Source organism: Eleutherodactylus coqui, chromosome 4, assembly GCF_035609145.1.
Source record: "Eleutherodactylus coqui strain aEleCoq1 chromosome 4, aEleCoq1.hap1, whole genome shotgun sequence".
Lineage (NCBI taxonomy): Eukaryota > Metazoa > Chordata > Amphibia > Anura > Eleutherodactylidae > Eleutherodactylus > Eleutherodactylus coqui.
This window is the reverse complement of record NC_089840.1, coordinates 64,603,666-64,618,637: the sequence shown is the minus strand read 5'-3', so window position 1 is coordinate 64,618,637 and position 14,972 is coordinate 64,603,666. Positions and strand designations below refer to the sequence as shown.

Sequence of the window (14,972 nt, the reverse complement as noted above, 5' to 3'; positions counted from 1 at the left end):
GGGGTATACACTTCTGTATGGCCATATTAATGCACTTTGTAATGTACATTGTGCATTAATTATGAGCCACACAGAAGTTATAAAAGTTATTCACTTACCTGTTCCGTTGCTGGCGTCCTCGTCTCCATGGTTGCCGTCTAATTTTCGCCGTCTAATGGCCAAATTAGACGCGCTTGCGCAGTCCGGGTCTTCTTATCTTCTCAATGGGGCTCTGTGTAGCTCCGCCCCGTCACGTGCCGATTCCAGCCAATCAGGAGGCTGGAATCGGCAATGGACCGCACAGAAGCCCTGCGGTCCACGGAGGGAGAAGATGCCGGCGGCCATCTTCACCGAGTAAGTAAGAAGTCACCGGAGCGCGGGGATTCAGGTAAGCGCTGTCCGGTGTTCTTTTTTAACCCCTGCATCGGGGTTGTCTCGCGCCGAACGGGGGGGGGGGGGTTGAAAAAAAAAAAACCCGTTTCGGCGCGGGACAACCCCTTTAATTCGTTAGAAATGTTCATGACTCTCTACAATGAAAATGTTTATTTGAAAGGAGCCTAAAAATCACTATAGAGAGGAAGTTTAGAGGCATTTTTGGGGACTTAAAAAGAAATTTGAACTGCTGTGGAATGTGTCAAAAGGAAGAAAAAAGCCAACTTTGTTGTCTCATTGTCCAACACTGGAACCCCAGACACCACCTATGTCAACTGTCGTCACATGCCATTCATTGAGCTCATCAGCACTCAGCCAATCACAGGCTTCAGTGATGATTTTGCTAGATCATTGAAGCCTGTGATTGGCTAGGCAGTCATGTGCATAACGAACGGCATGTAACCCCAGCCGATTTCTCCTGAGTTCGGTGTAGCAGGCACCAGGGCTCGCTCCAGCACTGGACGGGAAGCTACTGAAGAATGTGATTGTGACTTTTCTCTATCTCTAGCAAAAATTCCACGACTACTAACATTTTGGTTAATATATAAGTCTCCAATGGAGATGGCTGTTTACAGAGTGCAGCACTTTGAGAACGTCCTGATTCTCAGTAGGTTTATGTTCACAAAGTACGAATTGCGCTTAATGCACAAAAAAAGGCAGGGTGCAGAATGTATGGTGATTTCCACCTCCACTCTCCAGAGAAGAAGCCAGACTCTTTGTCAGATCTTCAGACTGCCCACATATGCTTTTTCTTTTAATCACTAAATAGTCAAATCAAAATAATACACCAGTGTGTATAGAACCAAGTCCTTGTATTATACTCACAAAGGTATATCATCAAACAGCACATAAAACATAATAGAGGCTCAGAAGTCCATCTGCTGCAGCCCGACTCGAGTTTTGCAAGTTCTGCTCCTTTGGTAGCAGAACTGTAAGAGGGGTGAACCGTTGTAGTGGCCTAGAACACCATGTAGATGTATCATGTGGTGCAAGTGAGGTTATAAATGAGAGGGGTTGAGAGCAGGAAAGGGTGGTTGATGATCATCCATCTGCCCATGCTGCTGGAGGACTCACAGTGATACAGGGAAGCACCTTTAGCTTGCTTGTGTCGAAAATTGAGAAGAAGGAGAGGCTCCCTTTGCAGGAGTTGAGGATCTTCCATCTTCCCCCATCCGGTGGAGAACCCGCAGGGGCAAGGGAGACACCTCTGGTTTCCGTGTGCTTAATATGGAGGAGAATGAGAGACTCCTGTACCGCATGTGAATCGCATGAGATGAGTGAGTTACTAAATTCCCCAGAGAGAGAGAGAGAGCAATCCCAAATAATTCCATATACAGGAACTCACCGTACCAGGTACCTGTTCACACCACAGGCTTTTCCTGTGCGGCCGTCCATAGCTGTGATCACCGTACAGAGGTAGTTTAGGCTTCTACTTTAATGATTGCTTCTGTCTGAGTGTATGCGGAGTGACCCCTACCCCCTTTCCTCCTCTGGAGTGCTCTCAGTCCCGGACCGGTGACATACAGATAACGTGGACTGTAGGGCCGTATTGATCCCGTGTATCCTCCCTACCTCTGAGCTTTAGCCTGTAACTGCTGAAAGTGAATTGTACCTGTATTACCTTTTATTTCAAGTTTATTCACAAGTAAAAGTTATACCAGGCCCTCACCGTTCCTAGGGACCCGAGGTGCTACACACCAGTCTTACTGTTTATCCGCATAGAATAACGGTATGTGGGAATGGTGGCGTTACGAGTGATATCTACTACAACCCCCCTCATCCCCTTTATTGGCACTCCCTGCCACATGAGTGTTGAAGCTGGCCTGCGATCCTACTCTGGCCTTGGCTACTTGTCATCCCTCAGGGACCAGAGCCTGGTAAATGCTACCGTGACAAGACAGTACTTATCTCTCCAGCTCCTCTCTTATGAATTACCATTTCTTCGGCCCTGAAAACCTAGGGGCCGAAGAAACGTATGAATGGAGGATTGACTGAATCCCTTTTGCAATGGACCCCACAGGCAGGAGTCAAGGCATCAGTGTTGAAGTGTAACAGGACCATCAGTGCATAAGAAATGGACCAGTGCTATGGCGAGGCCAATACTTGGTGGAAGGGATGTCACATGGATATAAGTGTACTTGTTCCGTGTAAAGTAACATCTCTGTCCAGGGTGGGGGATATGGACTTTAAGGGACTGTGATATGCCGGGAAGTTTGGCACCCGTGGGCTAATGCATGGTGCAAGCCCTTGCAGGGTTAGTAGCTATTATATGTTCATGTATAATGTTATGACAAAGTAATGTGATGCGTGTCCTTTATGACAGTCACTGAGATGTGAGGGCGTAGCGACTTTACCTGTTAATACAGAGTTGTATTTGATATTAGAGCCAGATGTGACGGCGAAGTTAAGCCATGATTTATTAATGAGAGACCTCCATATATAAATGGCATCAACGGCGTTTGGCATTTCATTTCAAGAGACACAGTCCCTATAGGGTGGGTAAAGGTCTATGTCATGTAAAGTAGATTTGATAGAAGCCAACGTCCAGGATTTAATGTACAGGTGACTAGCTGCTGCCAGATGTCGTACGCTATGTACCTGAGATATGAGAACTGATGTTTTGCGCATAATGTTCTAGGAAACTGTTAAGTACTAGCAATATCAAATGATGTACTGTGTAACATGTATGTACTGGGGTGGCAAGGCACTTCACAGAGGGAAGTTATTGGCGATTGAAGTAATGTACCGCATGCTGTGTGGTTGTTCAATGTACTCTGACATGTACGATGCATTGAGGCTGCAATGATAGTGTATGCCGGGGACTTCTGGAAATAAAGTATGAAGTACTATGATGGAGACGGACAGGAACAAGAGGGACTGAAATGCCTTGTCGGTCCGAGATTGAGATATATTATTAATGTGAAGTTTTGGTTGAGCTTTCGTAACATTTAAGGTACCAGTGCCCTCCTATGGAGTGAAAAGTCATCTGCATAGTTCTGGTTAGGTAAAGTTTACTTTTATAAAAGCATGCAGCCTCCACTTCCGTCTGCCACCGATGTGCCATAAACAACACCACTACCTACTTCAGAAGCTCGCTGAGCTTGCAAAACTCAGATGGACCTTTGTGCCTTTATGGTGCTTAATATGCTGTTCAATTTTATACCTTTGTGAGTATAATAAAATAACTCGTTTTTGCACCCTCTGGTGCTTTAAATGCTATTACACTATGTTCTGTTTAATTTTTGAGTCTCAGAAAACCCTTATAACAATGCTCTTTTAAATCATTATAAACTATTGAAAGGATATTTGCCACCTTCCCGGCCGTCAGCAAGTAAGTGCTGTGATTGGATCAAGTGCCAGCCAATCACTGCCGGCGCTCGATCATTCACAGCTATTCAGTGAATGACATCACTGAATGGCTGTGATTGGTTCATCGAGCGCCGGCTGTAATTGGCTGGCGCTCGATCCAATCACAGCGCTTACTTGCTGACAGTGAGAAATTCAAAGCCTCGTTTAGCAGAGAGAGATGACAGCGTGGAGGATTACAGAGCAGCTTTGCGCACTGACAGCGAGATCATTGCGCAGGGGACACTGACGCCGGCCCTGAAGTGAGTATAGTGGGGTTTTTTTACCTAGTCTAGCTAGGCTTATACTCGAGGCACCTAATTCTCCCAGTTTTTTGTGGTAAACTTAGGTGCCTCAGCGTATACTTGGGTCAGCTTATGCTCGAGTATATACAGTAATTGTTTTATTAGTGTGTGATAACATATCATCCATAATGGTCACACATGACTGCAACAGCCAAACAGTCGATTGTGTGATGTGTAATCCATAGTGCCTCAATTAGATGGCATCAGCAAGTGATGTGTTGTAAGTAGGCATGGAAGTAAACAGAGGACTGGTGGAGAACCAGTAGAGAGGGGGTATGGGAGCAGGTTGGAACTAGTATTTTTTTTTAAGTTTATTCTTCCTAGAATTTTATGGCCAAATTAAGTTTTTTTTCTAAACAACCCTCCAGTCATGAGCTCAGAATTGATATATAAGTCATTATCTACGGTAGATGACTACCTGTTATTTATATTTCCTCAGATCTGCTCTTTCGTTCAGTCTTATTAAGACAAAGCTGTGATTTGTGACTAAAGTTTAGTTAACAGTGCCTAATCTGAAGTAGTTTGGGACAGGCCCTATGTCTAATCATTGGTTCAGGCTGCAGAGGAGACAGCACTGTTTCTTCTGGGATTTCGTGCTAGATCCACATGGGAAGCTCAAAACAAAGCCTTCAATGCAGATGTGATATCTTGTGAGTCCTTATTATCTTGTGGTTGAGCTGTTTTCAATCCTAGACATTTCCATTTCCCACTAAAGGCATTTATAGCATGAGCAGCTCTAGTAGGAGAGAGATTTGGTGAAAGCCGGTATCCTATGAAGTTCCTATGTAAACATAGTTCTCACTAAAGTTCTTTTTAATTGTCTAAGTTAAAGGAGTTGTCTGGGAGCCACTTGGTACCCCCGTCTATCAGCTGATCGTCCGGTCCACGGACCCATAACAGGAGCAGGAATTGCAGTAGCAGCACAGCTCTCACATTCATTTTTAATGGGAATTAAGCCAGCACCCACAATTCTTTCCCTGTTCGCTAATGACAAATGATTACAGTTTAAACTCATTAGCACAATACACTTGATAGTTGCTGAGCATTCTCAAAGACACAGTAGGCTTGGTGGTTGCAAACATACAGAATAGCATCATGGTTTCCTAGTAACTCTCGGTTGTTCAGTGGACTTGCACATAGTAGAACTCATGCTTGAAGAAACATTTGGGCTTGACAAACAATAAAACTAGTCAACTTCAGCTTCTCAAAGGTCAATGTTGACTTCACAGAGACAAATTTTAGCTTGTCAGAGGTTAACTTTAACTCACAACGTTACATGCAACACCATTTAGTCAATAGAAGAAATACTCTTTAAACACCTGGCTTTACTTCCAAAAGTCCATTGTGCTGCCACTCTCTTTCTAAATATCATCAGTCTACTAGTTTCCCAGCATTGGAATAACCTGCCATTTACGAGCCACAGGATAAACCTTCTTCTTCTCTACTAGTCATACTTCCTCTCAGGGCAGAAATCTCTCACAACTCAGCCTATCCCAGCTACAGTAAATCTCTCCAAGACTAAAGATCCTGCATGACTAACTCAGTCTCAAAAAACATGGCCTTTCACAAGGCTAAAGTTATCACAAAATCGACATGATATCACAACAGCTCATCACAGTACCAAATCTCTACAGTCACCAGAGGTGTCCCAGGCTTAACCAGGGCTGAAGTTCCTCTCAGCCCCCATGGCTACTGCACACAGAATATCTAAAGTTGTTTTCTCCTTAGGCTAAGGGTATAATTTCCGGGACTTGCTACACGGTACCAGTATATGGAACTGTAGTTAGTCCAATGTGCAGTGTTTCCTCAGGCAACTTCTCTCTTGTTCCACCCTCTGACTCACCAAAGCTTCCAATTGCATTCCCCGTGGCGATAATCCGGCCACGGGGAACGCAGTGAAAGCTCTCCATAGCGTTACTATGGAGAGCGCTTCCCCCTGTCCACGAGTGGAGAATCATTGCGATTCTCCGCTCGCGGGCGGCAATTCGCAGCATGCTGTGAATTTACCGCAATTCTCCACGGTCTGTCTAGGCTGACAGCGGAGATCCGTCTGCCGACTCCTCCTCCCAGGCGGCGGTATTTCGCGGTAGCTCCCCACCACAGGATACCGCAACGCCCGTGGACAGGCAGCCCAGGTCCCCTGCATGCCATGTGGCTTCAGCCACACACTGACCCACTTCCTTTTAGCAGTTTGCTCATTTCACCTCCTCCTGGTCCGTGCTAAAATCGAGTTAATCCGGGTAAGGCTGCCTGTCCATGGGCGATGATCCGCGGACAATAAATCGCCTGCGGATCACGCTCTCTAAAGCTTTCCATAGGGTTGCTATGAAAAGCGCAGCACCAGCATCCACGAGCGAAGAAACGTAGCGGTTGCCGCGATTCTTAGTGGTGAGCATATAGGCTCACGTCAGAGACCTGTCAGCGCTCCCCCTCCTCGCCCGTGGCAGAATATCGCTAGTGATATTCCGCCTTGGCCATGAACAGGGGGCCTAACAGTTAATATTGCTGTGTATACTCTTATCTACTGGACTACACACAAACAAAAAGAGAAAAAAACAGTGAACACATTTGCATAAACGAGGAAAACAGTGAACCTAGTCAATTAGTAAGGCAAATAGTAACATTAGAAAATGTGATAAAGCCTACCAAGTGTCCGTTTTATACACTAATGTATTGCATCTTTGAACAAAGTTATTTGATACTGTAATATTTTGCAGTACTTTTCCACGTCTCTGAGACCGTCAGCAACCTTTAGTTATCATCACTGATCAGGTAGATTGGCCCATTCTCTAGGTATTTACATGAAAGATAAACTCTTTGGACTTTGCATTCTAGAAACCCTCTCTGATAGTTCAGGGTTATTGTGCATAGTGTGGACTTCACCTTAATACACTTTTAAGACACAATATTATCCTGCAGCTCAGTGGTGCACCATATATGAGGCGAGGTGAGACAAGTTCCTGAGGCAGCACCCTTAACTGACTTAGGGCTCACTGACACGCGCATATTACGTTTTTCACGTGCGTAAAATACGTAGTACACATCAACTATACATGTAACAAGTGCAGAGGCGTAATTCGAAGCTCCCGGGCCCCGATGCAAAACTTGTAACAGGGCCCCCAACTATAATGCTTTACTCATAGTACTGGGTCCCCTAAATGGAGAAGAGAGGCCTTATGGGCCCCCTAAGGCTCCTGGGCCCGGGTGCAACCGCATCTCCTGCATCCTCTATAGTTACGCCCCTGAACAAGTGTATTTGCTGTGTATGTTAAATTCCCATTGCCTTTGGCCCAATGTCCACAGATGGATTTTCGCTGTGGAATACGCGTCCAGATGCCCAACGCGAATTCCACAGCAATGTCCATCTATAGACACGCTCTGTTTAAAACATTCTCCCCTGCCCATGAGCGGAAATCATCTGCAATTTTTTGCTCGCAGGGGAGAATCGCAGCATGCTGTATTTGGTGCGGAAAATTGCATGGATGGCTTCCATTGCAGTCAATGCAAGCCGTCTGTCCCACGACACTTCTGGGAGTATGTACGTATCGCAGGAATCCGCATCATAGCCCAGTGCCAGCGCGTTATGCCCTGCACTGTGGATGCGTGACAGCTCGCCGGGCGAAACGCTCGCGGTGGATCCGGAGAGGTAAGTATTGGTCTCTGGGGGTCACTCCCAGGGCCGATTTTTCAGTTGGAATCCGACCCGGCCGTGGACATGAGGCCTTTATAAGTGCATATGGGCACCACAATAGGACATGCACATGAAAAAAAACTCAGTTGTGAGTGACCCCATAGTATTCACTAGGCTAATTGCCCCGCCTACTGTGCATGTGAAAAATACATGCGTAATATGCAGACAACATACGCCGTGTGAGTGAGCCATTAAGGAGCCAGCATTTTGACAGTAATACAGTCTATCCCTGCACTCTACCATCTCCAGTTTGGGGAAGGAGTGATGTGATGACATGATACTGGTAGATTGTCTCCCATTTTTTGCATATACACTATCACAAGCAGATTCATTTGCATGTTAATTCTCACCTGGCTGAGGATCTTTTAATTCCATTTATTCCTTTGTACTGTCCATGATGCTCCTGGTATCATGAGCAACTTTGTAGCTCTCTTTTGGCGGGATTGAAAATATAAGCCCTAACCCGAAAATAAGCCCTAGCTGCACAAAAAAAAATCACCTAAGAGGCGCTGTCCGACTCTGCCGCACACCTCCTCAGGTCCCTGGTAGAATTGGTTGTAGTTTTCCCTCAGCGCTTTCTGTTCAGGAGTTTGAAAAACCCTGCCCCCAGGAAGCACTGGCTGTGATTGGCTGTTGAGCGCCGCAGCTCAGCCAATCAGAGCCAGTGTTTGATGAACCAATTGGGTGACAGGGTTGAGACAGGAGTTGATGGTTAAACACAAGGATGACGGCTGGGAGCAGAGAGGATAAAGCTCTCTGATCAGAGAGCCTGTTAAACTATGTTCACATAGAGTTTCCACAGCATATCCACAGCAGAAAATCCACACGGTACAGAATTTGACGTAGATTTTAAGGTGGTTTTTAGTGCGTAATTCACCCCTTCATTTGAAGAGGTAAAATCTGCACGAAAAAAAACGCTGCTGTAATTGATATGCTGTGGATCCAAAATCCACTCAAGTAGGTCAATTTCCACATGGATTTTGTGTGGATTTTTTCTGCAGTGTGTGGACACGGTTTTGAAAATCTTATCCACTCTACTACTACCGTAAATGCCACAAATTTTAAATGTTTTGTATATGGTTTATATTTCTTTACAGACTCCAACATGCCTTGAAGGATCTCAACCAAACATACTACACATACTCTTCATGATCCATCCTAAAATACCAGAGTACTAAGGGGGTTTCAACTGTTTGTTGCTCATAGCAGCCAATCACAGCACAGCTTTCAGTTTATTAAAACAGCTTAAGGAATAATGATTGATTGCTATGTGGAACAAACACAGTTTCAATAAATGTATAATCTATGGTAAAATAAGATGCTTTCAGATAATTCAGTGTGGTAAATAATTTAGACATGTGGATTGGGATTCCTCCTCCAAAAAAAACATAAACCCATCAGATAAGTTGAGCCCAAAGCAAAGAAAGTTAAATTATAGTAAGTGATTGAAACACTCAAGGAATATGACCAATGACTTAAGAATACACAGGAAAAACCCAGGACATCAAGGGCTACAGAGACTTTGGAAAAGAACGAGACGCAAATCCAAAAAGAGAGTGAGATAGCCAGGACATCAAGGGCCGCAGAGACGTCAGAAAAGTATGAAGCAGAAATTCAAAAAGATAAGGGAAAACCCAGGGCATCAAGGGTATCAGAAACCATGGAACAGGGTGAGGACCAACTTAAAGTATTGCAGGAAAGAGCCACTACATTAAGGGCTGCAGAGATCCAGGAACAACATGAGGCCAGAATTCTAAGAGAAAGCAAGGCAAGGCATTCTAATTTGTTGCTGGAAGGTTTTCAATGTGATCCTCACAAGGACTACAATCAGAATCCAAATGTTATTACTGGATGAATGGACCAAATATGTCATGCCAAGAAATCTAAAATAGTGCCTCCAGGGATGTGCTGTAGAAATGGAAACCTGGGAAATGCCAGGTATATAAGCTACTGATGAAACAACGGTGGAAATAGGCTAAACCACACAAGTGTTCTCTGTGAGTTGTACTGACTTCTGGGACTTCTAATAAAACATCCTGCTATTGAGTTAGCTCAAACCCCTCCTCCGCGAACAGTTCAAGTGATGTCTTCTGACAGCATATCACTGATTTACATGTTCAAGGAGACTAGGAGAGGACTATAACTTAGGCCTCATGTCCACAGGTAGGTTGGATTCCGTGTGCGTAACCCCGCATGGTACCGGCCCTTGACTGCGGTTGGAGACCTTGTTTACCTGTGTGTGCAGGTGGTGGCATCCGCACAGACCCCTTTTCTTTCGGGTTATGCCTACTACTGATAGTCCGCACAGCTCGCTGTTGGACATGCACAGTACAGTTGTTTTTTTAATTACTTGCTCTTTCTGTGGAACTGACCGCGATGTCATTTGCGGGAACCGCACTGAAATGGAGCATGCTGCGTTTTGTTTTTCGGACGCCCATGTTTTCCTATGGGCGGCTTGAACTATGGATCACGCAATTCAAATCCGACCATGGACATTGGGCCTAAGGCTATGTTAACATTGCATTTTTGAAATCCGTTTAACATATATAATTCATTTTGGATTGGTCATAAATCAACTTAGAAATTAAAGAGAGGCCTGAGAGGGGCTGCAGAATGAGCTCATTGATAGATTTTGTTCACCATGAATAGCATTCTGCTATATACTGTGATACACAGAAGCTGTAGAACCAAATGGTGCCAATTTTTTTATAACACCCTACTGCAAAAAAAAAAGCCCTGATTGTGAATATCCATAGCTTTTAAGAATCACGTCACCTTGCAGTTGAACCTTAATACTTCTTAATTAAAATGAAAATAAGCTTACTCAGGTTGTTGACTGGATTGGCATGAAAGGGATTTGAAAGAAATCAGTTTTGTAGACCTTGAAACTTCCTCCAAATGCACCATTATATTGCTGCAATAAAAGTAATGGCCTTGGCTCTAATGCATTATGAATCAGTGATGAACTGGAAAACATAGCTATTTATTTTCTAGATATACACAAACTCCATTATTCAATATGCATATGAGCAGAAGAAACGGATGTCACCAATATACACTAAATGGGGTACTGCTAGGGGAAAGTGATATGGAGAAAGACCTGGGGGTACTAGTGGATTGTAAATTTAACTGGAGCAACCAATGCCAGTCAGCTGCTGCAAAGGCAAATAAAGTCTCGGGGTGCATTAAAAGAGGTATAGGGGCGAAGGACGAGAACATTATCCTCCCATTATATAAGGCACTTGTCAGGCCCCACATGGAATACTGTGTACAGTTCTGGACACCGGTGCTCAGGAAAGATGTTACAGTGCTGGAGGGGGTACAAAGAAGGGCAACTAAATTAATACATGGAATGAGAGAACTGGAATACCCAGAGAGGCTATCCAAATTAGGATTATTCACCCTGGAAAAAAGACGGCTAAGGGGTGATCAAATACCTATGCATAAATACATCAGGGCACAATACAAGGATCTCTCCCATGATCTTTTTATACCCAGGACTGCGTCGGTAACAAGAGGGCATCCGCTACGTCTAGAAGAAAGCAGGTTTCATCACCCACACAGAAGGGGGTTCTTTAATGTAAGAGCAGTGTGACTGTGGAACTCTCTGCCTGAGGACGTGGTGATGGCAAAATCCATAGAGGAGCTTAAGAGGGGACTAGACGTCTTTCTAGAGTGGAAGGATATTACAGGATATAGACATTAGGTGACCAGCGGGTTGTTAATCCAAGTCTTATATTTAGTTAGAATAATGCCTGGATCAACCTTTGATAGTTCCTGACTGCCATTATGGAGTCGTGAAGGAATTTTTCCTCTGTATGGGCTAATTGGCTTCTGCCTCTTCGGGCTTTTTTCCTTCCTCTGGATCAACAAGGTGGTTGAAACAGGCTGAACTAGATGGACATTGTCTTCATTCAGCCTAACATACTATGTAATACTGGGTGTTATTTTTAAGTGGAAGTTACATTGATTGATGAATTTATTTCTTCCATGCTTTTTATTTAATCCACTCTTTCAAGTACCTTAGTCATTTAGAAACCACCAGTCTAGTAGCATTCACAATCCCAGCATGCTCTGACAGCTGCAGCCTCATGCCAAGCTGAAACCCCCTCCTCTTGCAATGCCAGAAATGGAGAGCTAGAAGGAATTAGAGAGCATTTCCACCTAAAAGTTAAAATGCCCAGATATTAGTAAATCATTAGTTTGTAATGAGGGGATCTTCTCAAGTGATTTTTCTTTAAAAGAAAATGATCTTAAACCACTCAGCAGTCACTTAGATAACTATATGGTCCATTTACATTTATAAAGAATAGTCCATGCATTGTAAGGGAGAACATAAGGCTCACCCACTCCCCTTACAATTAAAGTGGTGGCCAAAGTTTGCTTCTTTACCTTACGTAGATATTTGCATTTTTCCATTTAGTTCTAGAGTTCATTTTAGTAACAACAGGAATTCTGACAAAATGGTCAAATTTTGCTTTCTAAGTTTATGGCTATTTCTAAGTATAAGGCCTCATGTCCATGGCACATGCGGATTCCGTGCAGGGCATCCTGCCCGGAATCCAGCACTGGCCGCACAATTTTTAGTGGCTGAGATGTTAGAACTTTTGGGGGGTATTTTGGGGTCATTGATTCTGAAATTGACATTAGTTTTTCTCCATTAGGTCTGCTTATCAAGATAAGGGGTTTCAGATCCTAAATGAATTTGTGTATATTGATCCGAATTCCAATTATAGAGTCCAAACGTTCCTGATATGTAGGTAATAGACTCAAAATCTGACCAGATCAATTTCAATATTACTAGTTATTTCATTCTAGATAGGTCATAATATCATCCAGGTCTTAGTTAACGACATTGGATTTACGATGACAAGGTCCCAATTGAAAACTAGAATGCCTTACTGTTTCTAGGTTCTAGATCCCTATTCTAGGTTCTTAATTCTGGTTCACCTAAACTCGATTCTATTCTTTGGTTTTTAGTTCGACGCGTTTCTGTCAATAACTCAACTTCATCAGGAACCTCAATTCAACTGAACCTTGCATGTGTCTACCTGAATGTTAGAGGTGTACACTGCCTTACTCTCTATAGGAACCCGGTTCGTGTTTATCCAATAGATCAATAGCATACACTGCCTTAGTTTAATAAGACTATCTGTATAAAGGAGTCCTGAGCAATATCTTCTCATTACTCCTCATAGAGACCAATCTCTCTCACTAGATCCTAGCTTGGTCTGGTTGAATACCCTAGGCGAGCCTGTCTTTCTGTACCTATAAATGACGATGAAAAAAAAGCAAAAAGGGGCTTTACCAGGAACGGGTTAATGTTTAATATTTTTATTTTATTCCGCACATTTCTATCGACTCCAACTTCACCCAAAACTGAATCTGACTTCTACTCCATGACTCTGACGTTGACTCCATGCTTTGCATTGGTTTCTTAGCTTTATGAGCAGAGGCGTAACTTGAAGCACCCGGGCCCCAATGCAAAACCTGTAACAGGGCCCCCAACTATAATGCTTTATTCATAGTACTGGGCTCCCTATATGGAGAAGAGAGGCCTTATGGGCCCCCTAAGGCTCCTGGGCCCGGGTGCAACCGGATCCCCTGCATCCTCTATAGTTACGCCCCTGTTCATGAGTATATTATTAGTCTTAGAAAGTCTATATTAGTGACCCTTCACTGAGGGATCTTCTGTTGGCTCAGTCCAACTTTACATGTTCACCAATGATGGGCTAATAGCCCACAATACTTTGATCTTTTATAGGAATCCTTGGTCTTTTATAGGAAGGGTTTCATACCTACAGGATCATGTTATGCTAACTTTTCTTTAACTTCTTATTCAGGAGGCAAGCTGTGGCTATGTGATCATTATAATGGCACTATTTTGGTGCACAGAAGCACTCCCGTTGGCTGTTACAGCCCTCTTCCCAGTGGTCCTCTTTCCAATGATGGGTATCATGGACTCAACAGAGGTAAGGAACCCTCTCTCATGCAATGCGTCAGTTACAATTCTTTAATGTAACAAATGGTATTTGTCATTATCATCATTGTCATCGGACAGCCTTAATGATAGGTATTCAAGTGATGTCAAACCACACTTGATGTAACCATGGCTTTGACCTACATAGATTTTGTTGGCCTAATTTTTTGGATGCCTTTGGCATCGCGGCGTAGTATAAGCATAATTATTTTATGGTCTTGGCAAACACAAAATTCAGCAGGTAGGCGAAATTCCATTAGCATCTATTTATAATCTGTTTGGGAAATCCCATGCAGTTAAATTAACCAATTTATCTTGCTGCTTTTTTTTAATTTCAGACCTGCAGTCAATATCTGAAGGATACTAACATGTTATTTGTTGGAGGGATACTGGTGGCAATCTCAGTTGAAACCTGGAATTTGCACAAGAGGATAGCATTGAGAGTGTTGCTGATTGTTGGAGTCAAACCTGCTCTGTGAGTTTATGTCCCATGCGATTTGACTAAGGAACGATGGGTGGTTGCTCTTGGTACATTTGCATTTGGGAAACTGGGTAGTTGCTACTGTTGAGTTATAAAAGAGATAATCTTTGGGACTTATATAATGTGTGTATACAAACACCCATAGGGGGAGGAAAGATGAATTGAACCAGGAACTTGAAGATTCCCTCCCATTCATTTTATGAGGTAGTATTAGAGAATTCGGCAAACTCATCTATTAGGGTGGCTTTACAAGGACACCGGTTTTCCAAATAGTTGTTCAATAGCAACAACACTTTTTCTGTGTAAACACGGCCACCAACTGCATGATGTGGGACTCGTCCACTAGTGACTTTGTTTCAGCTCACCTAAAAAATAGTAATAATTGTCTTTCAACAACCTACCAACAACTTTGCAGGGAGGTGTGTGTTTGTTTAGCATGCACCTCCCACTAAATGCTGATTGGTTCCCACCTTTTTTTGATCATTCTGCCCTCCCATTTAACATTTATTGGTTCCGGAAAGCACATAAATACATGCAAGTGATCCTCAACTGAACAGTTCAAAATAATACTTGCTGCTATGATCTTTGGCTGGTTTTGACCTTCGGATATACGCTTGCTGAAGCACTGCAGAACTGTTCAGCTGAACCAGTGAGAGAGCATAGCAGCAAAGACCCCTGAAACACTCAAATGTATTCATGTGCATTCAATGGACTTGGCAACCAAATACATACCCGCCAAGGAACCTAATGCCCCCTATA

General features: G+C 43.5%; 2 protein-coding genes across 2 annotated transcripts in view; both read left to right on the top strand.

Moving 5' to 3' along the window:
• SLC13A2 (solute carrier family 13 member 2) overlaps nucleotides 1–14,972 on the top strand; it is a 53,924-nt gene that overhangs the window by 2,284 nt on the left and 36,668 nt on the right. Inside the window, exons 2-3 of the mRNA XM_066599604.1 lie at nucleotides 13,596–13,724; nucleotides 14,071–14,207. Coding sequence (XP_066455701.1) covers nucleotides 13,596–13,724; nucleotides 14,071–14,207 — 266 coding nt within the window. The remainder of the gene's footprint in view (nucleotides 1–13,595; nucleotides 13,725–14,070; nucleotides 14,208–14,972) is intronic.
• Nucleotides 1–14,972, top strand: part of LRRC75A (leucine rich repeat containing 75A) — a 454,790-nt gene that overhangs the window by 430,205 nt on the left and 9,613 nt on the right. The gene's annotated exons all lie outside the window — the stretch shown is intronic.